This window comes from Osmia bicornis, chromosome 1 (genome assembly GCF_907164935.1).
Source record: "Osmia bicornis bicornis chromosome 1, iOsmBic2.1, whole genome shotgun sequence".
Classification (NCBI taxonomy): Eukaryota; Metazoa; Arthropoda; class Insecta; order Hymenoptera; family Megachilidae; genus Osmia; species Osmia bicornis.
Window position 1 is genome coordinate 13,901,933 of NC_060216.1, and position 26,330 is coordinate 13,928,262.

A 26,330-nucleotide genomic window follows, 5' to 3' on the forward strand; every position below is an offset into this window, starting at 1 on the left:
ATGCAACCCTGTCTGGAATTGATACAATCAACTTTATTTAGTCATTGAATCTATTCCTTTTTTAAATCAGTCAGAATTAACACAAGATCGAGAAATTAATAAAATAATTGAATTCTTTTACATCCCAGTATTCCTTATATCCGTGAATCTTTTACATCTCCGCATCCCTTACATCTCTGCATTCCGTACATTTCTGTACCCCTTACAGGTTTGCTTTCTTTTCATCTTAGCAACCCAGGCATCCCTGCATTGCGCCCCTTGGTGGTAAAAATCGGAACTAAATTTGGCATATATTTTGGCCTTTTCGCGGCAAAAGTTTCAACTAAAGATAGAATTTCGAATCGGTGCCGTCTGGCGGTAAAAATCGGAACTAAATGTGTATTTAAAATACCAGTTGGGAATACGCCTGGGTTATTGGGGATTCTCCAAAAGCATATCCAGTTTTGTTGGATCTACATACATGGATCTGTAGCTACTGTCATGAAGCAGTGACTATAGATAGCAGTCAGTGACTATCTGTAGTCACTGGGTGTACCTACATATGGTGTATCCGCAATGCTTCCCACCGAAAGAATAAAGAATATGCTTTGTCTTTACGTACCTAAGTTCAGGTTTATGATGCATTTATCGCAAATCAAACATGGCGAACATTCTTACTTATTGTGGTACACGCCAAAGTGATTGTTTAGTTTCTTTTTTGGTAGGTTTAATTTGTTTTCATTCTATTGAATTATTTTAAATACAAATTGTCTTAAATAAGATGTTACTATCCTAATAGGTATAAAATTAAAGTATATATTTTACTTTATCTTCAGTTATGTTAAAGTGTATTTTATTTTTATATTTATTTTTATTTAAATTTGTATGTATTTATAATATCTTTATGTTTGTATATTTTACCAAAATAATTACGAAAGCTTAATTATTTTATGTGTTTATCGTATAAATGTTTTGTGAAGGTTATGTTGATTTTGAAAAGATAAATGAAAAATTTGTTAATGTGAAATAATAGTAATAATATTATATATTAATGTAGGTTGTCGGAGCAGCAGAATTATGCCAAAAGATTGCTGATGGATTGCATCAATGCGCAAAAGAAAGAAATTGGCATATTTCAGTACATCAATGTGAACTTATTAATCAAGTTTTACAATCACATTCTAATCTTGGAATAGATTTTATTATTTTGAGTTTTGATTGGAAAATAGCTCAATCTGTATCAGAAGTAAGTGTTGGGTTTATTTTTAATAAGTTTGATCCTGGCTATCAAGTGTATTTATATAAAAGATATTATTATTTAAGGTAGAAACAAACATAAGTCTTATAGACCAACAGTATATACTTTCTGGAGCAGCCTGCCTAGTAAGCTGTAAAGGAATCTCAAATTGTATGGGATTGACTTTCCATATATCAACAAAAATACAAGAAAAGTATAATATTAAACTGTTATGTGCTAATGTTTATGTAAGTTTATATATACTATATTTTCCATTTTTTAGATTAATTCTATACGTATCATATTATATTAAATTAATGTTTGTTTTTCTAGAAGCCACAAGGTTGTGTTCAGTTAGGTAATAGAATATTAAATATAGCAGAAAGTGTACTTGGTATGACAAATGGAATTCCTACTAGTGCATTAGTAATACATTAATTCAAGAAACATAATTGTACCTTTGATACTAAAATGAAAAGAACAACTAGCAAGAGTCAAGCATATGCTTCTAGCCAAGAAGACAGCGAAAATGATAGCGATGAGACTGAATGTAGTATTGGCAGTAATTCAACAGCTGGTACTCATCGTAGCGATACACCTACACGTAGTGCCCGTTATAGAAGAAAAGGAAGACGCAGAAGTAAAACAACAAAATATAAACCATGTATGGATAAACCCCTTTACAAATACTGCTGTAGCGTTAAGGAAGATCATGGACAACCATTATTTGGAGTACAGTTTAATCATCATTTGAAAGAAGGCGAACCGTTAATATTTGCTTCTGTGGGAAGCAACCGAGTAAGTATTTATGAATGTCCGGAAGGAGGTAATATCAGATTACGCCAGTGTTACGCAGATCCTGATCCTGAAGAAAATTTTTATACTTGTACTTGGACTTACGATGATTCTGGTAAACCATTATTAGCGGTGGCTGGATCACGTGGTGTTATAAGAGTGATCAGCCCTGTAACCATGACTTGTATCAAGCACTATATTGGACATGGTCATGCAATAAATGAATTAAAAATTCATCCCAAGGATGCAAATATATTACTTTCAGCATCAAAAGACCATGCTCTTAGATTATGGAATATAAAAACTGATGTATGCATAGCAATATTTGGTGGCGTTGAAGGTCATAGAGATGAAGTCTTAAGCGCCGATTTTGATATGAAAGGAGAACGTATTATTTCATGTGGTATGGATCACGCTTTGAAACTGTGGTCATTGGATAAGCCAGATATGCAAGAAGCAATAAAACAATCCTATTATTGCAATCCAAGTCGTAATGGAAGACCATTTGATTCTATACTTCAACATTTTCCGGACTTTACTACACGGGATGTTCATCGTAATTATGTTGATTGCGTCAAATGGTACGGTGATTTTATTTTAAGCAAGTCCTGTGAAAATTGCATTGTATGTTGGAAACCAGGACGTCTCGAAGATACTCAATTGCGTAGTGGAGAAACAAGCGCCACTGTTTTACATAGATTTGAATTTAAAGAATGTGATATATGGTTTATACGATTTTCAATGGACTTTTGGCAGCGTACGATAGCTCTAGGAAATCAAGTGGGTAGGACATACGTGTGGGACTTAGAGGTTGATGAACCTGGACAAGCACGGTGTTACTCACTTCAGCATCCTCGATGTACTGCCCCTATACGTCAAACTAGTTTAAGTAGAGATGGTTCGGTATTGTTATGTGTTTGCGACGATGCTACCGTATGGAGGTGGAATCGTGAACATTAACATTTGTATGATAAATATAATAATGTCTTTATATTTACACATGTTGCATTTAATGATTATATACTGTCTTCATATAGTAATTACTATATATAGTAAATTTGTATTCATAAATAATTTATGAAGGTTTATTCAAAATTATTTTATATACTTTTTTATTAACATAGTTTTCTCTTCTTAATAATAAGAAATTAGTTTTTCGGACATGAAATTGTACCTACAAACGTTTTAAAAAAAAGACTAAACATAATTGCCATGTTTATATATTAATGAAAATTGTAATTACAAAAGCAATACTGTATGTTTATGAGAAGACACGCGGGGTTATTCTGAAGCAAGAAGAGAACTTGTGACCGTTTCGATAAATAACGAAACTGCATGAATCATATTTTCTACAGTTTTATTAGAAAGGGATGGGTTCTATTCAATTCAGCCAATGGAACCCTCGCCCCTTCTCATAAACGCACAGTATGTGCTTCTATTTTTTACATACAGTATAATACTTTGTGAAATTGTGTGATACTAATTTCACAAAATAAAATTACTTTGTATAAACATTTAAATATTTTATTTTATCATACTCCGACTATAATTGGAAAAAAATATTTGTTTAATACAAATTGAGAAAGCTGGAAACATTCTTGTTCAATGCAATACAGAAGTGCAAACCATGAACATTTACTGAGTTTACACTTTTACTGTGATATATTCATAAAAAGTTCATAAATACTAATTGTGCATTACACTATATAGATATCTACTCGGTAATAAAAAACTTTTATAGTTCATGTAATTTCATTATTAAATACGAAAATCCTTTTAAATGTATATAGAATTACTTTTAAAGTTACTTATTATAAATCATATACTAAATTCTTAATGGTTATCAGTTACCCACTTATACTTTTCTATTGTAAAATTTATTATGGTATACAAATTATCCACAGTGTTTCTATAATGAAAATGCAACAAAAATGGTTATAAAAAATGTTTAGCATTTATCCTTTAAACAAAAATCAACGAGTATTTTTTTATTTTATAAAAAATATGCAGCAAATAAAAAATTGAATTTTGGTAAATTTTAACTATAATGTTTTTACAGAAAATTTAATAAATAAGTACCAATGTATAATTCAAATATAAATGTAATATGAATTATAAACAAGAAACTTTGATTTTATGCATAATTGCTTAATAGTGAATTAACAACAACTGCACTTCTTTTTGCTTCTTTAGAGTCTTTATCTTCGTCTTGTCTTTGTATATCCTGTTGCCCTCTGATTTTGATATTATGTTTTTCTTTAAATTCATTTATCTCAACTCCTTTTTTCATTAGTTGATCATTTAAAGCATCTATTACTTTAGTTAGCTATAAACAACAAGACATATTTTACTCTTGAGTTGGAAGTAAGTATAAAGTAAGTGTTTAAAATGAATGAATGTAACTTTATTTTAGTAAATAAATATAAAATAAATCTAACCTGTTCTTTATTCGTAACCAATGCAGGCATTACATCTTCTACAGTACGTTCACACAAAACACCTCCTGTCATTCTGTAGCATTTCCTTTTAGGATCTATATTTTTTAATGTATCGATTACAATTCTAAAACATTAAATAAAAAAACTGTAAATAAACATTTATAGATACATTTTTAATAAAAATTTAATTATAACTTTATTACACAAAATTTCTTTATTTATAATATTTTAAATGATATAAGAGTTATGAATAAATTTTTTTATAGTGATATAGGTTAGGAAACATACTTGTGTTCGTTTAATTCCATTTCCATTTCTGACAATTTATTAGCCATTGTCCTTTGCTCATTACGAAGCATTTGAAATTCGGATAATATTTCTGCATTGGACTTCGTGCCTTTTGAAGATTTCCCTGATTTTTTATCGCTAGCCATATTAGGTGCTTTGTATTACTTTCTTTTTTCTTCTTCGTGCGTATCAAAGATTCACCAAGATTCACTAGACTTTATTCTACACAAAGAAATGTCCCTATTTAAAATCGATTTTGTTACGTATGCCGTGCATTTTGAAGCACTATTCGGTGTCACAACGCGTTTGCGCAGACGAAGCGCAAAATGAACAAAAATTCGTCGCAGAGAGAACGATGATCTTTTGTAAAACGAATAATACAATAAATAAATTAATATTGAATTCATGTTTTATATAGCAACTGTATCATGGAATTTAATAATCTTAAAACTTGAACTATTTTATTTTGAATAAAATTTAAAAGAATACATATTACAAACCCGATATAGGAAATAAACATTTTAATTTTTTATTTTTCACATATTACTATAAATATATGTCTTGCATTGAAATATTTTTTCATAGAACAATTTGAGACTTATAAGTAAAATTTGAAGTAATAAGTTTATTTGTTTATTTTTCTGTAGCATTTTTGCGACAATAGAATTCTATCTTGTGCGTGCTTGGGTTTATTTTTTTTACAAAATATAGCTGTCTTACCAAATTACATTTCTAATATATTATATTTCACATAGAACAGAATAAAAATGTAATACACAATGTCAAAATGTGTATTAAAAAATTAATACGTACTATACAGCAAATTTATACTCCATTGTCAATTGATACATTCATCACACTCACACATAAATAAAAAAAGTTCATGGATAAGACTACCCATAATAATATTGCATACTTACAAAATTGTAAAATTCGAAATATTTTTGTATGTCCTTGACACAACATTCTTAAATTACTACAGTATTAAATAATACAATTTATGAGTAGAGGCAAGTGATATACATTTTGGGTTATTTAAACGGTGATATGTTAAACATTTTTTAGGCATATATGTATAAATTTACACTCAATCCTTTTCAAGTACGAAAATTTAAATATCGAATAGAAGTACAAAAAAAAACGCAATTGCAACATTATGCATTCATAATATTATTTTGTTTCTAAATCACTTTTAATACTAATATCGTCAAAATTAATTACTATCGAAGCCTACTTTGCTCGATACTGTATATATGTTTCAATAGCATGTGCAATTAAATGCAATACAAAATTATCAGCCTTTTGGAATATGAAATGTTTTAAAACAATACAAAAATTTAATATAAAATTAAAAATTAACATAGTAGAAATAGGTACATTAAGTAATACCAAAACATATAGTATTTTAAATGTATAACATAAAGTATTATAAATACATACAATATTGTATAAATGCATATAAAGATGTATACTTTTTCAGTTATAAATATAAATAAATTAATATTTAATTGTTTTAAGTACAGAGCCGAATACTAAAATATTAAAACAAAAATTTGTAAGTATACTTTTAATGCTTGATCGGTCAAAAAATTAATTTATGAATTTAAATCAATAATTGCATGTAGTATATAAATTAAACAGTCTGCCATATAAATATGTTATAAAAATGTATTATTTTCTTATTTAAAATGTTTAATTTTTATTATTTTTCGTTTGTTACTGTTGCTAGCAAAATTATTGCTATGAGATTAAATGAATGAAAAATACAAGATAAAAATATATGTGTATCAGTTAAGTAGTAAATGAGATACTAACATGGAATCTTTAATTAAAACGATAACGCTTAATACTTTACATTCTTAAAAATCGGTAGGAAATATTTGTTCCTTAAGCAATCTTGTGTATAATAGTCTTTGTTTTACTTATCTTTGTTTAAAACAATATACTAACTACTGAAATAAAATACCGGAAATGAATTTTCTTATTTATGTTATAAGTAAGGAGAAATTAAATAATTTCATTAAAGTGAGTTCACTACATTGGAAACTATGTTGTCATGTACGAAACTTTCTCCATTACAAAATATACTTTAGAAAACCTTTATCACTTTTATGAGTATTATATTCTGCATGCTTCAGTATCATTTTTTGCTATAATTCACAATATAGATACACTATTACGTTATTCTTTTTTTCAGATATATACAATAAAAAAGTTATTGATATTTAGTAACTTTTGTATTCGTTAAGAATACAAATATCAGGCTGTAAATTATCTCTCCCACTCCTTGGAAAAAATACAAAAACTGAGCTATCTGTTTTAGGCTGTTAGACCGACGTTTCGGAATTTAGTCTTAATAAAAATTTGTTAGATTTAGGATGTGCGAGTTGTTCGGTGAGGTGAAAATGGGGTAAGTGGTATACTGTACATAGAAGCGCTACTTCACCTTGTCTTAATTGAAATTCGCAGCCATTAGCAAGCGGTCGCGAAGGTAATTCTCCCTCGCAGACTAAAGCCCAATGATGCGATCGTTTCTGCCTCTCTTTCTCATTTGATAAAACAGGACTGGTTACGAAGAAAGGTTCCAAAAATGCGCGCGGTGCTGCATCTTGAGCCAAACATCGCGCAAGTCTAGTTAAAATGGACTCAACAGAATGACGTGGTTGTTGTCGAGTAACCCTCAAGTATTTCTGCAGTGCTCTTGCCATAGATGGAAACACTGCTTGTGCAGCTTCCATAGGATCCATAGGACCTGAATTTGGAGTCGACTCAACTTCTGAGTGCAAACGTTTAATATGTGCAAATGCTTCTTCAGCGGCAGTGATTAGTCTTGCTCTGCGTTTTCTTACTCTACGTTCATAATCATGTTCTTCGTAAAATCGTTCATTGTGGCTAGAATCTCTACGACGAGTTTGAGTCGTTATTACTGCTCTATCACCGCTACCTCCTCGCGATTGAACACCACCAGTTACCCCTCCGTCAACTTCATAAAATTTGAAGCTTGATTGTTTTCTACCAGATTTTGATACTGGCAATCTTTCTAAATATGGATTATAAATGGGAAATTCCGTGTAATATCTTTCTAATACCCAAACCGCTGCTCGCTGTATTGATAATTGTCCAATTGCGTAAGATCGTGATTCGCCATCTGGCGACCTTACAACCTTAAATATTAATATTAATGTTAATATATTGATAATAGATGTGGAAATATGAAAAGAATAATTATACGTACTTTAAGATAAAACATAGGTTGCTGATGGCGAATTTCAATTAATAATATAGCAACATAATGAATAAAGAGTAGAGTATCTGCAAGAGTGCCAGCATAATTTACTAAATTTTTGTACTCTGTTATTTCACCATTAGCAGCTGTCTTAGCACTCTCTGTAACCTATAAATAACAAATTATATGTAATTATGCGTATATTAAGATAAAATTTCAAAATATTAAAAAAATATATACCTGAACAACATAGAATAGCCAATAAGTACAAATACATAATGTGGTGAGAAGCAATACACCTGCTCTGAATAAGAATATACGCGGCATGGTAGCATTTCTTGAACGTAAAAACACAGCCCAGCTTCCAATACCTAATAGCACCAACTTGAAAGCTAAACCTAACAACTGGCCTTTGCATTCAGCATTACACGACAGTAACTGTAGTTTTTGTTGCATTGTTAGAACAGTTGTAGAGTCAGGAAAAAATCCAAGTTTAGGCAGTATAACCATAGTTATTGGACTGAGAAAAGCACTCAGCCCAAGTATCATTGCTACGATAGGCCCCATAAATCGATTACAGGAACCAAAGGATCCCTCATTGTCACTTGGCCAATGACTAACATCTTCAGTTGATTCAGATCTATCAGATGTGTTTCCAGTAACCGCTGTAGTATTTTCACCCCAGTTTTCATCCTGAGGTAGAATTTGAACTTCTATAACTTCTTGACCTAAATTATCAACGCTATCACCTCTAACATTAACAGTTGTTTGAAAAGGTGCCATTTCAGTGGAGTCTAAATTGTGTCTCTCTTTCTTCTGACTGCGATTGGTCCTTTGAAAAAATATTCATGTTAACAGAGATTTCTTACAAAACAATATTAATTAAATTATATAGTTTCCTATGGCATTAAAATACCTGGTACTTCTGTGCGAGTGTTGTCTGTGATGAGATTTAGAACTGTGAGTACGATGATGTTTTTGAGAAGTTCTGCTATGATGGCTATGGCTATGCTCGCTAGCCCCCGATTTTACGCTCTCCGTCTCCATTCCCCGACAAAGGCTACCTTCCTCCTGTTACCCCATAAGAACATACCTTCTTCCACTGATAACTAAACACCACGCACATGTGTATACATTTATACGTAATGTATTAATCGGAAAATTGAAACTATAAAGTTATAAAATGGTGCATCAGGCTCACAGAATCTTGCGGACATTTTCCATGTATGAAATCGTTTGTACCTTCAACATTTTAAGATAGGAAGTACATTTTTTAATACATTAGATTTCTATCATTTAAGAATATTGTAACAAAAATGTTCATCTAATGCAATTTTCTTTAAAACATTATAAAACAGACGCCGACACGCCTAAAGTTTATATTATTCTCACCCTCTTGTTACCACATTCCGGAATAATCGTTAGGGAAAAAACAACATGATTTTCTAGGGATATATCATTTTTAGTAACTTTCAAAGGATCTTTACTAGGGAAAAGTAAGAACTTGAATCAGTTGGTTACAATGAATCACGATTAGGGATTTTATTGGTATAAAAACAGACCGATCTTGTCCTTTTCAGTGTATAACGTTGTTGCTAAAACACGTGGCGAACAGTCTAATCATTGAATTTAAAGTAAAATACGAGCATAATCACGTAAGTAAATGCACACAATAAAATATTCAGTATTGTGCTTTACGTGTACAATGAAAAAAATAATCAATTATCCCTAAATTTTGTTATATCAGTACCTAATTATACTGCTTCAAGTAGTACGCTCAGAGTGCATGATAGAAATTCTTTGAAAGTATATAAAGTATTATGTATACAACTATTGACATATTCTCTTAATTCCCTGATGTTACGTATAAAGTACGTTACATTAAACATAAGACTTACTGTAAGCATAGAAATTTTTGTATTGCGCGTTTATACGTAATGTACTCTAGAACTTGTCATCTGTTGCCTGATATAACGTAAGCTTTTAACACGGCAGTGTCTTCTTTCTTAATTAAGTTTCTTGTGATTGACAAAAACATAAATAGCAAATTTATATCTAATTGTGTATAATTATTGAATATATTTACTTGGATTCTTTCAAAATATTAATCCTTAAATGAAAAGCACTTATTACAGAAGTGTTTTACATCGAGCTACCTGTTTTGTTTTAAACAGATAAAAATGATTAAAATATATAATTTATTTATATATTGTTTTATGGATGTTTTGGTGCAGAATGCCTCTTGCTAAAGATCTACTTCACCCAAGTCCAGCAGAAGAAAAGAGGAAGCATAAGTTAAAAAGGCTTGTACAGAAGCCGAACAGTTACTTTATGGATGTCAAATGCCCAGGATGTTATGCAATTAAAACAATTTTCTCGCATGCACAGAGATCAGTAGAGTGCGATGGTTGCCGTACGATATTGTGTACATCCACTGGTGGTAAAGCTCGGTTGACAGAAGGTTGCTCCTTTAGAAGAAAGGTTCAATGTTAATGTAACAATGATTAAAACAACATAATGTATCCATTTCTCTTTATATTAAATAAATAAAAAGAATTATTGTATAGGTTATTCGTATTTATTATATCTTATTGAAAGATGTTATTTTAAAACATTTATTTTCAATCCTTGTAGATTATCAAGTTAAAATATACGTCTGATTTCTGTAAATATTAAATGTACATACAAATAGATCCTTAGTATATCTTTATTTTGATTTACATCCACTTCATGATCAATTTAACAGTATATTAAATTTACCATAAGTTCATAACAAAATATAAACAAATGTTTGCAGTAATTTTTGATTAGATAAGTTATATGCAGAGTACATAAATAACTTATGTAAACAAATAGATCATGGTCATAAAATATAATATTACACAATTCCAATGTTGAATAATTATTTAAGAATGTAGAATTGCGTTGTAAGCTTGGAATATACCAGGTGCAACTTCCACAGAACGTGACTTCAGAGATAACTGTAATTGAGATATATTGAAAATTAAATCAATTGACGATATTTGATTCTCATCGAATTTAATTTTTGAACTTACCGTGACATCAGGATTTCCAGGTTGAATTTTTAATTCATTTAATACCCAAACGCCATTTGTTAATTTAAGAGATTGATACAACATATCTTGTCCTTCTACGTTTCTTTTAGCAATTGTGAATACATTATTTTGCTGCATTTTTTGTACAACTTGATCTGCAGTCAATAATACTCCTTTTAACGTATACTGTACCTGAAACGTTTATTTTAATAATTCTATTACTTGAAATATTATTAGGTATATTAATGATAATCTGAAACAAAAATGGCAAACCTCGTTTTGAGCAGGTATTTCTTTCCATGTACTAAGGAATACTCTCTTATCTAATTGCCCATCTTCAGCAAAGTATACATTCATGGGAACAATACAAGCAAAATAAAACACATCAATATTATTTTTTATTGCAACTTGAAGATTATTTAAAGGTTCCATGCGTTGTACTGCGCCAGCAGTAGATAAGATTACATTAGCTTCTACACTAGCACCAGGATTCAATGGAGTTGGTACTTGTAATGGAGCAGCTGGTGTTAAACCAAAACTATTCTTATTTAATTGTATAGCAAAACCTCCCATAGGTTGCATCGCTTTATTTGTAAATGTCATATCCATGCTAATCTGTCCATTTCTATTATAAAATAATTATTATATTATTATAAAGATCTTTATACCTTTTTCACCAACTACATCTATATAATAATATTACTTACTTGCGTGAAAATGTTCCCCATATATCAAATCCTTTACCTTTTTCGGCAGGTAACCAATTAACCTTCGGTGGTATATAAGCGGTAGGTCCTTGATTAAAACCAAATATATCACCAAGAAGTCCAGTAGTACTTTGCGACACAACAGGTGCATTACTTCCAGTATCAGTTCCTCCCAAAACTCCGTCCAAAACACCCCCTAGTAAATCCAAACCTAATCCTGCCTGAGGAGTTGGCGCTGGAGTAACCATAGCTGGACCTCCTAAACAATCAATATAACGAATAATGAAAATATTAACACGTTTACTGCCACAATGAAAATGGGGTAAAATCGTTTACCAATATCCATACTAAGAAGATCGCCTATCAATGAATCTTGAGCAGGAATAACTTGAGCATGAGGTTGTGCTGCATGTTGAGCTGAATCCTCGTTCGAATTACTTCTGGCAGGCAATGATTTTCTAGCACCCGCTGCTCTACCTTCAACGAAAGCGGTAGGTGGTTTATGATATACCGATGCCAAACTTGAAATATGACATATCAATTCATCTAACAATGTTGGTTCTAACAAGTCTGTTTCTTCTGAAATAAGAGGTTTCTCAGCAAGTACAACTTCTTTAGCAGCTGCTGGATCAGTACTAAGTAATCGCCAGTAAATAAATCCTCTGTCTCTTAAATCAGGATTATCGGAATCTTGAGTCGCTAAACTAAGCACTTGTTGAACTAATTCTTGAGTATCTGTAGGTCGTTTAAGGAATAGTTTAACAATTGCCGTAAGTAACTGTAACTGGACTTGAGTATTTTCATCGTGGAATCCCTCTAAGAAACTTTCAAGAAGTTCATCTGCATTGTCGATACGTTCAGCATATTCTCCAATAATCCATATCATTGACGCACGTGCTTCAGGTTCATCGAGTGTATCCAAATTTTCGCAAAGGGTTGAAATAATACTTTCGTATTTATTTGGATATTTTCGAAAAATGTCTTTTATAACCACGATTGCTTCTTGAACAACGTAATTAACCTAATAAAATAAATAAATATATATATATGTATATGTTGTTTATATAAATAATTAAATTTTTATTCTTATTTTACAATACCTTTGTTTGTATAAGGTCTAGAAGGGTTGAAACACAGCGTTCGGCTGAAGGTTCAACTTTGATGGCACAACGACCAATAGCTCTCACAGCTTTCCGTACAAAATCTACATCAACTTCTGTAGCATATTCTTTTAATTCAGACAAAACCTGAGCAATGTTAGCTTGAGATGCCAAACGAATCATAATGTCCAATTTCTCGAGTTTCACATAAATTGGATCGTTGTACTTAACGAAAAATACTTTCATCTCGTGTTTTAAAATATCTGGGCGTTTTTGAACAATTAGATTTATATTTCGCAATGCTACGTACTGTACTTCGGGCTCAGAGCTGAGTAATGTTACAAGCGGTGGTGCTAATTTCTTTGTTAATGTGCCAACAAAATCGGATTCTGATTGCAACATTTCCATTAATTTCATCAGTACCTACGTATGAGAGACGTAGAAAGAAAATATTTTTAAAAAATCGACTTAATTATTTATAGCCATTGATTTCTGCTTGATGTACAACCTTAACAGCAGATAGAACAACAGCAGCGTTAGCATGAGCTAAACGTGGAGTGATACGTTCACAGATACTCTGTGCTTCACGGTCGTCTTTAGGCGAATAATTCGCCAATGAATCTAAAATGAAAACTTGACCCCACTCTGTACATTCATTGAGAGCAGTTAATAATTTGTTAATGGTTTGCGCATTCATTTCAACTAAAGGCTGTCCGCTTGGACTTGCTTCATTAATTTCAGACAAAGCAGCTACTGCATTTGCAACAACCTAAATACAAATGTTGAATGAAGAAATAAATAATAAATATTGTATAAATATTTAAATGATGAATAAGCTTGAAATATTTACCATAGGATTACTGTCTGATAAAAGGTCTTTCAACTGATCTAAAAACCCTTGGTCCTCGACTAATGCTGCATTAATATCATAAAGCTTGGCCACGCAAACAGCTGCCGTCTTACGAACATATGGATCCTCATCCTTCAGACATTTTCGTAATGGTTCACAGAGGTATTCAGTAATCTTGTCCACGCGTATACAACCCATTGTGCGAACTGCTAATGCTCGAATCAGCGGATTTGGGTCCTCGCAATCCTGCGCAAAAATCGGGCAAGCCAGGGATTCAAGTCTAGTCACAGTAGTGGCTATCTATTTCAACCCATGAATTTTAACGAAGTAGAAAATGGTATGGTACCTTTGTCATCGGAGATGTCGCTAGCTCCTTTTGCGTGTCAGAACGAAAAAGGTCAAATTGGTCACCGTCACCATTTTGATTAATTGTTAAATATTATACTTATCAACCATTTAAAATAATATGATGCAGAACTGATCATTTTTTAAAGAGCACGAGATATTCATCTTACAATTTTGCTATTTATAGCTTTCATTAAAATGATAATTTATAGATTAAAATGAAATTAGAATTAACACAATTAGTTAGGTGCCATGCACGTAAGTATATGTTACATGATACTTAATCAAACATTTACAAAGTGTACATCAAAGTTATGTACGATAACTGTGTCATAAATTTTTAACACTTATTACATTTATTAATTAACACGAAAGGTTTTGAAAGGAATAAAACACTTTACGTGCAAATAGTGGAAATTTATATGCACTTCATACACGCAACAATTTATGATGAAGTCATACATATAAAATGGATATTAAGGTAATTAGTACGTTCATGCTGTTTATATATTAAACATCATGAGTAAAGTATAGATTTCGTTTGATTTTATCACCATAGCTGTTTTAAACAATTCGTTTTTTTTTTAAGACCAATTATATAATTATTATAAAATTATAGCTGTGTTATTATTATACATCCTTCTACAAACTATTTAAATGTAAACAATATTTTTATGATTTATAGAAAAAGTTCCATGCTCACTTTAGAAAACAGCATAAAGTATTAGTGCATTAATATTAAAAAAAAATTAACACATATGTTATTGGGCTTCTTGATGTGATTTTTTGAATAATTTTGCAAAATCTTATAACTGTCATAATTTCATTCCTATTTGTAATGCTTAACTAAAAAGAAACACTGGAATTTGGTGGACATAATCCAAATGAATAAAAATGATTGATATAATGTATAATATAAAACACAGAAGAATAAGTGATACATTATACACAGCCAAATTCCAGTCTCGTGCCCTTTAAAAAATAAGCAATTCAATAAGAGAAAGAAAATACATTCCGTCCCATAATGCAGACAGCTCTGTGCAAACTGATATAATTTGCAAAGCACGGTCTGTACATAGTGTGAGGCAGGCTGTAAAATTAACATTAAATTTATTTGAAAAGAAAAAGAAAATGTGAAACATAAGGAAACTAGCACAAAGTTTCTTTTTCCAGCTTGCCTCTTTGCAGACAGAAACTCTCAACATCATCCAAGTGTTATTAAAGTATATAAAGGATAAAAGTGCATTAATAAAGTATATAAATTTTTATTGAGTTACTAAGCTACATTACCTTAACGAATGTGTTGACAGCCATGATGGCCATATCTGGTTGACTCTTGGCATAATTCATCAGATACAAATACACCAATTTTTTAAGCTCTAAATTGTCTGTCTGCATACAGTTGACAACATCAGGGAAAAGTGCAGATACATCTTTGCCCACAGTCATGGAAGCAATTACCTACGCATAATTAATATTACATTTAAGCAACCAATTAATAATTAATCTCTTTTATAATAATAACTATAGATAAAGAAAAATAGTTACAATTAAAGTAAATTATCATTTAAGTAAATTATGTTAATGTAATGATTGTAAATTATGCATTCAAATAATTTAAAAAACATAATAAATAAGTAATGATAGTATTAAAATTTGTTGCTTTTAACAAATTTTATTATGCGTTTTCATTTATCCAGCTTTTGAGCAGCATGAAATAGATTTATTGATTTGGTATTTAGAAAATGTAAATTCTTATAAATACTAATACTGCTGTACAATAAATATTAATAATAAACAAAACAGAATATATCAGATTGAGAAAATCATAGAATTGATGATTTATATAGCTTACCTTTGGTAAGAAAAATCATTACCTTTTAAAATCAGATGTTTGCTATATAAAACTATACTGATTGTTTACTGATGAAATAGGAATGTCTCGGCATTAAAAATAAATTATTACATGCCTTATTAATATATTTTACATAAAACATGTAATAACTGATATTTATTAATAAATCAACTCACTTTTTTTACAGCTTCCTTCTTCTTTTCCTTTTTGTCATTATTTAATTCAGATTTAAGTTCAAATATTTCTCCTTTCTTTGTAGTGGTGAAATATTTTGAATCTGTCATTTTGAATTTTGTATTTTATTAAAGCCTAATGTAAGTATTTTAATTCACACCCTGCAAAATATAATTACATATTACGAGTGTACTAGTATCCCGTGTAGTAAAATTGAATAAGATTTCGTTATATATAGCAAATCGTGAATGGATCAATGTTCAGAATATATAGTATCGTTCTACTAACACCAATGAAAATATGAAACATTAAGGAATTCTTCAAACTTGAATAATAAATAAAAGTACGTTTTATACTCTAAAAAATAAAATAATATTAAAATATCTAAAACATAGCGGAATAAGTATGATAATTAAAAGTATTAATGCAGGAGAACATTTTACATGTTCATGTCGTATAACTATCGTATCTTAACTGTTGATATTTATACTAACTACAACAATCTACTAAAAGTTTTACTTAACAATATTTTACTTTGCGATATTTTGGCTGTTGTAAACAGTTAGAAAGTTTAAAAAACGATCAATTGACAGTACATTGACAGATCTTAACGCAAAACGCCCTCCAACCGCAAACTGGACCACCCCTTATATCATAGATCTAGAAATATATAGAAATGAGATAAGCTTGTATGTATTAAAAACCTTTAGAAACAAACCTTATTCCTAGGGTGCACTAGCGCTGTGGTAGTGCCTAAAATGCTCACGGTCACATAAATTCCCTAGTCTCCACTTGCTTGTAAAAATGGCGGGAGAAACCAAAATGAAATTTTCTTTTCATAAAAAATTATTAAAACAATTGAAAGATAAATGCACTTATTTAAACAAATGTAAATGTATAAATAGTTATTAAAAAAATTTCAATCTTTATTTTTAAATATTTACTTAATTTTTACAACGATATTAACAAAGTATTAAATAAACTGTGATAGTATGTAACTTTTGCGGCTTTCATTTGAGTTGTAACTTTTCATTAAGTTAAAAAAATGATTTGCTAAAAAAATTGAAGTGCAATGTACATAACAAACGTAAGAAAATGATAATGCATTTCGCAAGCAAATATTACAAATGTAAAAGCAATTACAACTAAAAATTAATAGTATACAAGAGTTTTTCAATTTTAGTTTTACTGATAAGCGTAGCAGTTATTAAACAAATATTACATGAGATTTCAAAAGAACATGACTTTTCGTATCCGTTCATGTTCGTTCATTCTTTGTAACAAGCAAAGTAGCTACTTATCCGGTTATAATTGTAATTATACTAACAATAATATCGTAGTAATTTTCAGAATAGATGATTTCATTTAACATTTTAATATAGTTTACGCTCTATTTGTATGCATTTAAAATTAAAAACATAATACAAAAAATAAAAAACTTTTAACGTTTAATTGAGTATCTTCTGATCTTTCATCTTCCAGCTGAAATAACTCAAATTTAACGTATGTAATTATACAATTACAATATACATTTATATAATAATGCTACGTCAAAGATATGAGTACATCACATTCAATTTATGATACTGTTTTCAATCCAACAATTGTTGGATTTTAAATATTTAAAGCAATGTTACTGCAGTCTATAATACGTACTACTAGTAAACTATACAATAGTATGTAACAAAATTAAAATCTGTTTTAATCTATCAGTCACTTGCATAATTTAAATTAGAGTTATAATCAAGCTATTGTAAGCACGCTTGAACTTTTTCAATCCATTCTTGTGCAGTTGCTGCATCACCAGCACAAAAATTATATGTTCGTCTGTTTGTACGAAGCTGTAAATATAATCATTAATATAATATGAAACACTTTTTCAATAAATAAAAAATATAAAATGATTTTATATTTACATCAAAGAACGATTTATCATCTGTTTTCTTTGGTGGCCCTGGCATTGGTTGAGCTGGAGTTACAGATACTACTTCGGCTAAATCTGTAACACAGAGAACATTGATGAATATTTATAGATTTTTTATACACTTATATGATTTTTAATAACTTCTTACGCACCAATATATCCTTTACAATGAGAATCTTCCATTGCATCATAATATCTTAATTGATGTTTTATAGAATCTAACACAAACCATCTTTGTTTCCAACCTTTAAGTAGAGCACCTCGTTTATAAAGATAGCCTTCATGTGTTCTATTTTCAGCAACATTACTAGAGAATTGTTCATAATATTGTTGCGAAGAAGTTTGTATTGTAGCGACACCTGTATTAAACGATAAAAATTCATGGTACTAATAAGTGACTGCAATTTATAAACCAAAAATTATATTAATATATAACATAATATCCATACTTGAATTTACACTTCCATTGTCACCGCCGCTTCGTGTAAGCGTGTGAGTTTGTAAATTATCAGTTACTGCCTTATATTTTGTACAATTTTTTGGTACTGCATCAGCACACTTATCGTGACATACATGGCCACAATCAACACAACGCAAACCGGCTTTTACAGGACCCCATAATACACCAGAGCAGGCATCGCAATGAGTCGGCGTTGCTGAATCTAATCTCTCGAACCTAGAATAATATCAATAGATTTATGAATATTTATTTATTAATTCATTATAAGAAACTTAACTATGAAAAATACCTATGAGGATGTGCATAAACGGAACCATCATTTCCAGAAGTATTACCACCAGCGAGTTTACCTCTCAAAAGTAATTCTAATGTTGAACGTTTATGAATCAATCGACCATGATATCTAACCAATGCAGTACTGAATGAAGCATGTCGCTATATAAAAAATAAATGTTAAGTTGTGAATAAAATTGTATTTTAAAAAACTTGATATATACTATATACTAACAGCAAGTGAATCTGTATTTGGCAATTCAAGTTTATCCCAAAGTACTTTCCACTTTTGTGGCAAATGACCCAATTCAGTTTCCAATTTATGAATCTCTTCCAGAAGATGGGAAAATTGATCGGGTACCATTGAACTCACACCGTCATACCTATCATACAAAATAATGTAAATAAAAAAGTGTCAATAAAGTAAGTTAAATGAATGTAGTCACAGTCATACCCTTGTGTAACCACTTTGCGATTACTTTTCACCACACCATCAGCAGCTTCTGCTTCCTCCTCTTGTTGTGAGTCTTGTTGCAATACTTCTAAGTCATATGCAGGCCCGTGAGCCAATTCTTCTTCTAAATAGTATTGCCAAATATCGAGACTTGATAAATGTGAAACAGGCCTTAATACCGTATTTTCAGTATTAGGCGTGTACATGAAATTATAGAACAAGGGACACCTTGCATGTTGTTTCTCGATATAATCAAATATGCTTTGACCAAGGTTACATCCTTGATTAGTTCCTGCTAATCTACCTCCAGGGTAAATTGTTTCATCATCGCTACCTGTGTCGACACCTTTGTGATGGCTTGTCAGTGATCCTCTTTTGTCTTCTACGGCAGTAATGCCACATTCTACTCTATCAAACTCACAGTCTAATAAAAACGTACGGAAACGGCAAGAAACCGAATGATATGCCAAAAATTTTAAGTAATATTCGTTAAATTCAAACGCTAATGGGAATTGCTTTTGAATTTGATGTACTATATCTAGGAACTGAAGAAAGGTAGGAGTAAAGTTTGTAGTTTGTGAGTTCGCTGCAAGATTACTACGGTGTCCAAATCTATGACCAAATCCAAGCCATTCTTTTTCGATCAAAATTCGAAAACCTTCAATAGTTCTGTACTGAGGATCAAGACATACTTGAGCAACAGAACATACTGTTGCTGTAGTATCCCAACCCTCCTCTAAACAAACAGCCACCGATGATCCTTGTACGTCCATTAAGTCTATAACAGCTCCAGCTAATTGCATTAAATTCTGAAGCTGCTGTAACCATTCTGAACTTTCGATTAATCTAGAATGATGAATGTTATCTGTGAGAAAATTTTATAATAAATAAAATGACATTCGTTTAGATGAATTAGACATACTTATAAAAACTTTGGTCAGGCTCTACATTCGGAGAGCTAGGAACACAGGCTCGCATAAGTTTTTTAAATGCAGCTTTGGTATGTCTTACATCATAATATTCCACTGGAATGAAATCTGTTTTCGGTGCAGATTCCGCTTTAACACCCTTTTCCATTAAAAAAGAAATTATAACATTGATTATATATTTAGAATAATGTAAAAATTAGTCATCTTACTTTCATATGTGCTTTTTCACCCAGGATGTATAATGCGGCACGTTGAAATGTATGAACACATTCAGTACCGCTATCCGAATCTGTAGAATGTCTCACAGTTCCACGTTGGTGAACTGAAGTTAAAGAAGCTTGAGAATTATGTCTTTTATCTTTTAACGAACCCCAGCGACCAAAGTTCTTTGGGCCCTTACCTCCTGATGAACTATAAAAAAATGTGTAATATATTTAATTAAATTCTCTTACATATTCTGTAGAATGTGAAATATTATAAAATCAAAACCTATGTACCTCAATGTTCCAATCGCTTTATTAAATGGATTTCGCCGCGACTGTTCAGGCGTCGCATTACGATCTTCAGCCGCTAACAATAAAGAATCAATACTGAGAGAACTGTCAGACATTCCCCATGCAGAACCTTGCCTTATTGCGGATAACGGAGTTGCAGCTACAAGAGCCATAATATACTTTTCTTGTTCTAGAGAAGATGTCGTTTCCGAAGATGTTGCTACGAATAAAATAAATAATTTAATATATTAAAAACGAAAAATAAGAATATAAAAATAATTATTACTTTTTAAGTTACCAGCAGATGCTGGATGAGCTTTTAGCATCCCCATAACACCCTTTCCATGATAACCTGCTCCTCTAATTAAAAGTGCTTTCGTTCTTGGATGTCTCCATGTGACGATAGGTATTCTATTATGTCTATAAAGCCGACAAAATCTACGAATACTTTCATCTGATACTGACGAAGGAACTATAAGTAGCGCGGGATAACTTCTACAAATCATGTAGGCACAATTCACAGACGACAATCGAAATGGTTCGTTTCTACGATTATTGTGCGGTCCATTTGAATATAATCCCAGTCGATACCAATCTCTAACGTAACTACGTTCTGATAATCGTTCTAACGTTTTTGCATCAGTCGGTGGTTGAGTTACAATACCAGGAATCTCAAAATCATCTACTGCAAAGATGTCACTTAAATACACTTAAAATGGAAAAACAATTTATTCAATTAACTTACCACTGAGATCATCATCGTGACTCAAGTCATTGTTATCTGTTACTGGTAAACTCATTCGACCAGGTGATGTCATGTATTTATTATTAGTAATGATATTCATATTTGGCAAGACGTACTTTTGTCTTTTAGATGACTGTTTTGGCTTAAAACCTGCCTTACGTGCAGTTTTCAAGAGTGTTTTCTTTGCGAATCCCCTAAAAATAAAGAATAATTTTATAATAAACACAGATGAATAGAAAAATATTCAAATAAAAGATAACTTACTTAAGAGTGGCATTCTTTTCTTTTCCTTTATGGTGCGCAGTCTGAGTAACCAGCACCTGACCATTGAAAGCGAAATGATGGAAAATATGCGGTGGATAGCGAGCTTTATGAACTAATTTTCGTAAAGTTTCAATATTTTCAGGTGTAACTTCTTCATCGAAAGCTAATTTTATTAATTGAAAAGTACAAGAACGTAATTGTAATCCTTCCTGTAAACACTGATCTAAATGTGCTAAATGTTGTACAGCTACACGCTTTTCTTTAGTTAATGACGTTACAGGGAAAGCTCGAACCACTAACTGTTCGCAAGCAAATGGATCACAAGGGATTCCTTTAAATACGATTCTGTAATTAGTAAGAAAAATAGCCCCTTCGGCTGGCAAGAGCGGTGGTATCTTTGGCAATCCTGCAGAACTTTCTTCTCTTCCATCCGGTAGAAGATAAACGCGTAAACCATCCATAATAACTTCTTCACCGGGCAACATGTTGGGTGTTAAAATTTTCGGTTTCTGTATCGGGGGTAATCTCTTACTTTCTCTATGTACAGCCTCGAGGGTTTCGATGTGCATATGAACAACGCCAGGAACCATTTGATGTAAACATCTAACATGTTCAGCACTTACACCCCCTTCGGTACAAACACGGTCTACAAATCTTGAAACCATCCGAATAACCGCGCTACCAGTTTCTCCGGGATCAGTTTCTTCAAATCCAGACTCTGCATCGCCACTGTCGCTTGCTACACTATTTGTAATACTATTACTTGCTCTTTCGTCATCATAAACATTATCCTGACGGTGAGTCTTTGCTCCTATATCCAACGGGACCAATAAGTAAACCATTCTATTCGCATAATGAATTGCTTGGCTATACATAGTACTCTCTTCGCTTGCTATGAGTTCCTTTTGTTTTTCAGCGTCAATAGTCGGCCAAATCCTCATTTGTTCAGCAGCTATTTCAAGGGCCGATGGTTCTTGAATTTGATAAATCGAGTATCGATCACGAAATGGAAATTCTTTACCGTCGCGTGGGCTGATAGGACTTAGAATACCATCGTTTATGAGCCGTGGTGGAGAATTCTCACCAGGAAGATATAATCGTTTAATGTCCTTCTGAACGTCCAAATAGAAAGCATCTTCCCAAAATTGTTGATTTTGCCACACGGGATGTTCTTGAATACAAGTATAAGCAAACTGTATTACTCCTGTGCAAAGTTTTCTGCAAAATGCAGTTGCAAGAGGAAGAAGCGCAGCAGCAACACCATGTTCGTCCATAGACGAATCATCTTGCAACGCACAATTCATTAATCGTACAACTAGATCAAATTGTTGATGTTCTAACATAGCCTTGTTTCCAACAACGTGCTGCGACAATTCCATGCAAAGTGCTAAACGAGCAGCTTTGCTTTTCAAAGCTCTTAAGACAGCCGGGAAAGTTTTACGAGCATCGGATATCTTATTTTCAAATATACAATTTATACAATTACGTAGAACTTCGAGTCTACGTGCAGAATTGCTAACCAAATGTCTAGTGTCATGGACAAATGAAATGTGTGGACCCATTGGTACAATGCGAGGTTGTGATGGTCTTAATGATGATAATCTGTATACAAAAAAGGCAGATATAAAATATGGGTAAAAATTTGTAAAATGTGTCTGTAATACGAACCTGACTTTAAGATTATTTTTTGCAAGACCTTCGTCTATAATCGCTTGAACTTGTTCTGAATTAATGCGTGGTAAAAGTGGCTGGTGTATTCTGGCAAATGCTCCTTCAGGTGGTTTCAAAATTTTTTGTACGTATGGTTGAGGATTTGGATTTTCGTTTGTATATAATTGTTGTGCTAATTCTTGAATATGCGTTAAAATGAGTCCTAACAATAATATACGGGACATCAATAATGTTTTATACCGGCTGTTACAAAAAGCCTGTAAAATTTCTCAATATTTTATTACTGTATACTATATTATTATTACTTACTATTATCTTGTGCTTCTTGTTTTAATTGATCGCTCAAGTTATTGTATAATTCATCCCATACGTCGCAAGGCCTCCAAGGTGGTCCCCTTTCTGCAATAAATGAAGTAAAAAACATGCAATCCAACACTCTAGTTGTAAAATCACAATCCGTTAAACCACGTTCTCCTAAGAATGCTGCCTAGAAATAAAAAGTATCATATCTGTATTACTAATTTATCTGCAATCATATAAATAACATCAGTAACATATAACAACCTTATGAAATGTTATAACAGGTTTTGGATGAATTCTTATTAATGTCAGACAACTTCTGTACCCTTGCAACAATTGAGCAAAGGTTCGCATAAAAACTGCTCTTAACTCCTTGTCTAACATAGGTGAATGTGGGGCTCGTGTTGCAAGCGGTGGAAAGGCATAATCTGCACAAGTTAATTCTGGTTGCAATACTAAAGACAATGCATCTTGTGTTTGCGAAAGAAGTGGTTCAGGAAGGAGTGGAAGTGAAACTCCATCTGGAACCATTATAGACCCTCCATCTAAATCAGCAACAATTACATCCATCTATAAAAAAAAAAATATGATATTTATTAAAAATCACTGACATATAAAATTATAAGAACTATATTGAATATCTTACAAGTTCTGCAACTTCATATTTTAGTGAACTGTGTACACCCATAATAAATGGAGTAGGTGTACTGAGTACTTCCACTAAAGCTGCTGGTAAGAGAGGAATGTAAACATGCGTATATCTAAATGGATACATTAGTGCAGTAAGAGCGCGACATCCTTCGGTTAATCGTGAGTAACTTGCAGAATGAAAGAGTATCTTGTGTTCTGTCATGACAGCACAAAATAATACTAATACATTACGAATACCTGTAAAACAAGTTTACATTAATTGAAAAGATTACAAAATGAACATGTGTATTTATAATATCCTTACCTAATTGTTGAAATAAAAGGTTTACGCTACTATGAGTAATTGGAAGAGAAGGACTGATTGGAGGTTGAAGTGCTTGACGGTCACCTGCACCAATGCTAAACCTTACTTGTGGTCCACCAGCAGGTGGTACTTGTATACAACCTAATATGTTTCCTACCAAAGTTTCTAATGGTATACCAAGATTTTCTACGTACACTGTGTATATAATACCAAGGCAATTCTAAAGCAATAATATTAACATCTTATTGTTGCATCCAAAAATAAAACTGTACCATTAACATTGATAGTATTTTACATACTCTAAATGTTTCAATGTAATCAAGTCTGGAAACCAGCACCAGACATTTAGGTGCATACATGATGCTGTGATGTGTAATTGTTGGCATTGTTCTGACCAAAGAACGACTATCACCATCTACAGGATCTTCTTCTTCATCTACAGGCTTACTTGGCACAATAGATATAGTTTCATTAAAACACATGCATGCACAGTAATGACGGTTTGCATCGATGTCAGTTAAAATGGATACAAAAAACCTTGGCTCTTGTCTTTCTGTTGATAAGGCCCATCCTTGTGGTTGACAAAACTATAAAATAATATATAATTAGATGAAAAAATTAGAAATTTAACAGCCACATCTTACCCATTCTATTCCTTCTATAAATGGTGTATCTGGCCAATCTTTCTCAGGGAATCTTTGTAAAATGATTCCATTACTTATACCACCTCCTATAATAAGATACAATATTACATGTATGATGAATGACAAATAATAAGAGTTAATATCTCAATTAAAAAATCTGAATAAAAACATTTTATTATAATAAACAGCTTTTTTACATAGACAATTAAATATTATACGCAAATTTTAATCTACATATAGATTCTTTAACAAACGTTTTTTAATATGAATTATTTGTAAATACGTATCAACAACATTAATATGTTTTTAAAGAGTAAGTATTGGATAATAGGTGAAAACTTACTCTCTTTTTCGTGGTCGTAGCCGACCACAACAAAGTAGTCGGCTAATCGAGACATTTCGGTATACTCGTGGGAGCTCGTGGGGGTGATAGCGCCCAACATCCCACGTAGACTTTAATACACGTGATTTCATGGACCGTATCCTATCAAGTAACAATCAACTACCTTGTGCCAATGTTACACATAAATACGTGTCAATATGCAAATTAATTGAAAAATATCATAGACATGTTTAAATGTATATTATTTCATTTAAGCATTAATCAGATCATAAAATGTACGGTTAAAAGTGCAATATCGTCTAGAATATATTAAAGCAATTTTTGTTTTGTTTGATGTACAAATTTCCAGGCAGTGGTTGAAATTTTTAAGACACCACGTACACCGTTGAAATAGGATTTCTTGGCCTCGTCGCATTCAGAAAACAAGTTTGTTCGTCATTATATAGGAATACAATATTCCATTTATTTTATAAATCGCAATATGATGCCACACCCCGAAGCTTCAATCCATAACCTTCCAAGTTCAAGCGCCACATTGGGTGTTTGTTGAACCGCGTATGAACCAAAACGCGCCACAGATATACAAACGAAGAGACGGACGCGTTATAATTCTCATTTAATTTTACTTTTTTTTGTTTGTCTTCTGCTTGGGTCACTGAGAATATCCTAAAACTAAAAACATATATGTTTCTATAGATGTTACTCTTCGATGTAACTTTATAGTGTGTTCATATTGAAATTATTGCATAATTGCTGTGAGTGCAATATTCGTCAGTATGTACAGCATATTATTTAAAACTATGATCGAATTTTAAAACATTCTA

General features: G+C 31.7%; 7 protein-coding genes across 16 annotated transcripts; 3 read left to right on the top strand and 4 right to left on the bottom strand.

Annotated features, from left to right (window-relative positions):
• The first annotated feature begins 448 nt into the window (after positions 1-448).
• LOC114883172 lies at positions 449-1,688 on the top strand. Its single transcript, XM_029200706.2, has 4 exons — positions 449-700; positions 1,037-1,225; positions 1,303-1,464; positions 1,550-1,688. The coding sequence occupies exons 1-4, from the start codon at positions 641-643 to the stop codon at positions 1,652-1,654; spliced, it is 516 nt and encodes a 171-aa protein (XP_029056539.1). The 5' UTR covers positions 449-640; the 3' UTR covers positions 1,655-1,688.
• On the top strand, positions 1,688-3,756 carry LOC114883171 (polycomb protein EED-like). Its single transcript, XM_029200704.2, has one exon. It carries the CDS (start codon positions 1,688-1,690, stop codon positions 2,969-2,971), a length of 1,284 nt encoding a protein of 427 aa, XP_029056537.1. The 3' UTR covers positions 2,972-3,756.
• A 302-nt stretch (positions 3,757-4,058) lies between these two features.
• LOC114883173 (prefoldin subunit 2) lies at positions 4,059-4,960 on the bottom strand. Its single transcript, XM_029200707.2, has 3 exons — positions 4,738-4,960; positions 4,450-4,573; positions 4,059-4,337 (listed from the first exon to the last, which is right to left on the bottom strand). The coding sequence occupies exons 1-3, from the start codon at positions 4,881-4,883 to the stop codon at positions 4,146-4,148; spliced, it is 462 nt and encodes a 153-aa protein (XP_029056540.1). The 5' UTR covers positions 4,884-4,960; the 3' UTR covers positions 4,059-4,145.
• Positions 4,878-9,410, bottom strand: LOC114883169 (vang-like protein 1). 3 transcript variants are annotated; one of them, XR_003790518.2, is made up of 5 exons: positions 8,880-9,410; positions 8,204-8,795; positions 7,973-8,131; positions 5,658-7,901; positions 4,878-4,959 (listed from the first exon to the last, which is right to left on the bottom strand). XR_003790518.2 is itself a non-coding variant. In XM_029200702.2 (5 exons), exons 2-5 carry the CDS (start codon positions 9,008-9,010, stop codon positions 7,065-7,067), a joined length of 1,719 nt encoding a protein of 572 aa, XP_029056535.1. In that variant the 5' UTR covers positions 9,011-9,072; positions 9,165-9,410; the 3' UTR covers positions 5,268-7,064. The 3 variants fall into 3 exon arrangements, 1 of the variants encoding a protein (XP_029056535.1); XR_003790517.2 differs by having other exon boundaries at positions 4,881-4,959; positions 5,551-7,901; XM_029200702.2 differs by lacking the exon at positions 4,878-4,959 and having other exon boundaries at positions 5,268-7,901; positions 8,880-9,072; positions 9,165-9,410.
• Positions 9,411-9,515: 105 nt separating this feature from the next.
• LOC114883174 (40S ribosomal protein S27) lies at positions 9,516-10,529 on the top strand. Its single transcript, XM_029200708.1, has 2 exons — positions 9,516-9,618; positions 10,198-10,529. Exon 2 carries the CDS (start codon positions 10,199-10,201, stop codon positions 10,454-10,456), a length of 258 nt encoding a protein of 85 aa, XP_029056541.1. The 5' UTR covers positions 9,516-9,618; position 10,198; the 3' UTR covers positions 10,457-10,529.
• A 123-nt stretch (positions 10,530-10,652) lies between these two features.
• On the bottom strand, positions 10,653-16,742 carry LOC114883168 (AP-1 complex subunit beta-1). 6 transcript variants are annotated; one of them, XM_046286768.1, is made up of 13 exons: positions 16,585-16,710; positions 16,339-16,407; positions 16,053-16,211; positions 15,312-15,482; positions 14,023-14,049; positions 13,677-13,922; positions 13,335-13,595; positions 12,827-13,249; positions 12,063-12,747; positions 11,727-11,985; positions 11,293-11,644; positions 11,020-11,211; positions 10,653-10,944 (listed from the first exon to the last, which is right to left on the bottom strand). In XM_046286768.1, the coding sequence occupies exons 3-13, from the start codon at positions 16,158-16,160 to the stop codon at positions 10,870-10,872; spliced, it is 2,799 nt and encodes a 932-aa protein (XP_046142724.1). In that variant the 5' UTR covers positions 16,161-16,211; positions 16,339-16,407; positions 16,585-16,710; the 3' UTR covers positions 10,653-10,869. The 6 variants fall into 6 exon arrangements, with proteins under 6 accessions (XP_046142724.1, XP_046142732.1, XP_029056533.1 ...); XM_046286776.1 differs by lacking the exon at positions 16,339-16,407 and having other exon boundaries at positions 16,647-16,742; XM_029200700.2 differs by lacking the exon at positions 16,339-16,407.
• Positions 16,743-16,955: 213 nt separating this feature from the next.
• On the bottom strand, positions 16,956-26,318 carry LOC114870956 (myotubularin-related protein 13). Of its 3 annotated transcripts, none has more exons than XM_029176270.2 (21): positions 25,507-26,318; positions 25,164-25,249; positions 24,819-25,106; positions 24,520-24,739; positions 24,211-24,452; positions 23,829-24,134; positions 23,574-23,751; positions 23,262-23,466; positions 21,594-23,195; positions 21,330-21,523; positions 20,871-21,266; positions 20,588-20,804; positions 20,300-20,501; positions 20,084-20,229; positions 19,162-20,007; positions 18,943-19,090; positions 18,724-18,869; positions 18,424-18,650; positions 18,127-18,333; positions 17,967-18,049; positions 16,956-17,891 (listed from the first exon to the last, which is right to left on the bottom strand). In XM_029176270.2, exons 1-21 carry the CDS (start codon positions 25,604-25,606, stop codon positions 17,799-17,801), a joined length of 6,132 nt encoding a protein of 2,043 aa, XP_029032103.1. In that variant the 5' UTR covers positions 25,607-26,318; the 3' UTR covers positions 16,956-17,798. The 3 variants fall into 3 exon arrangements, with proteins under 3 accessions (XP_029032103.1, XP_029032102.1, XP_029032101.1); XM_029176269.2 differs by having other exon boundaries at positions 20,871-21,269; XM_029176268.2 differs by having other exon boundaries at positions 20,883-21,269; positions 21,594-23,466.
• Positions 26,319-26,330: the final 12 nt, after the last annotated feature.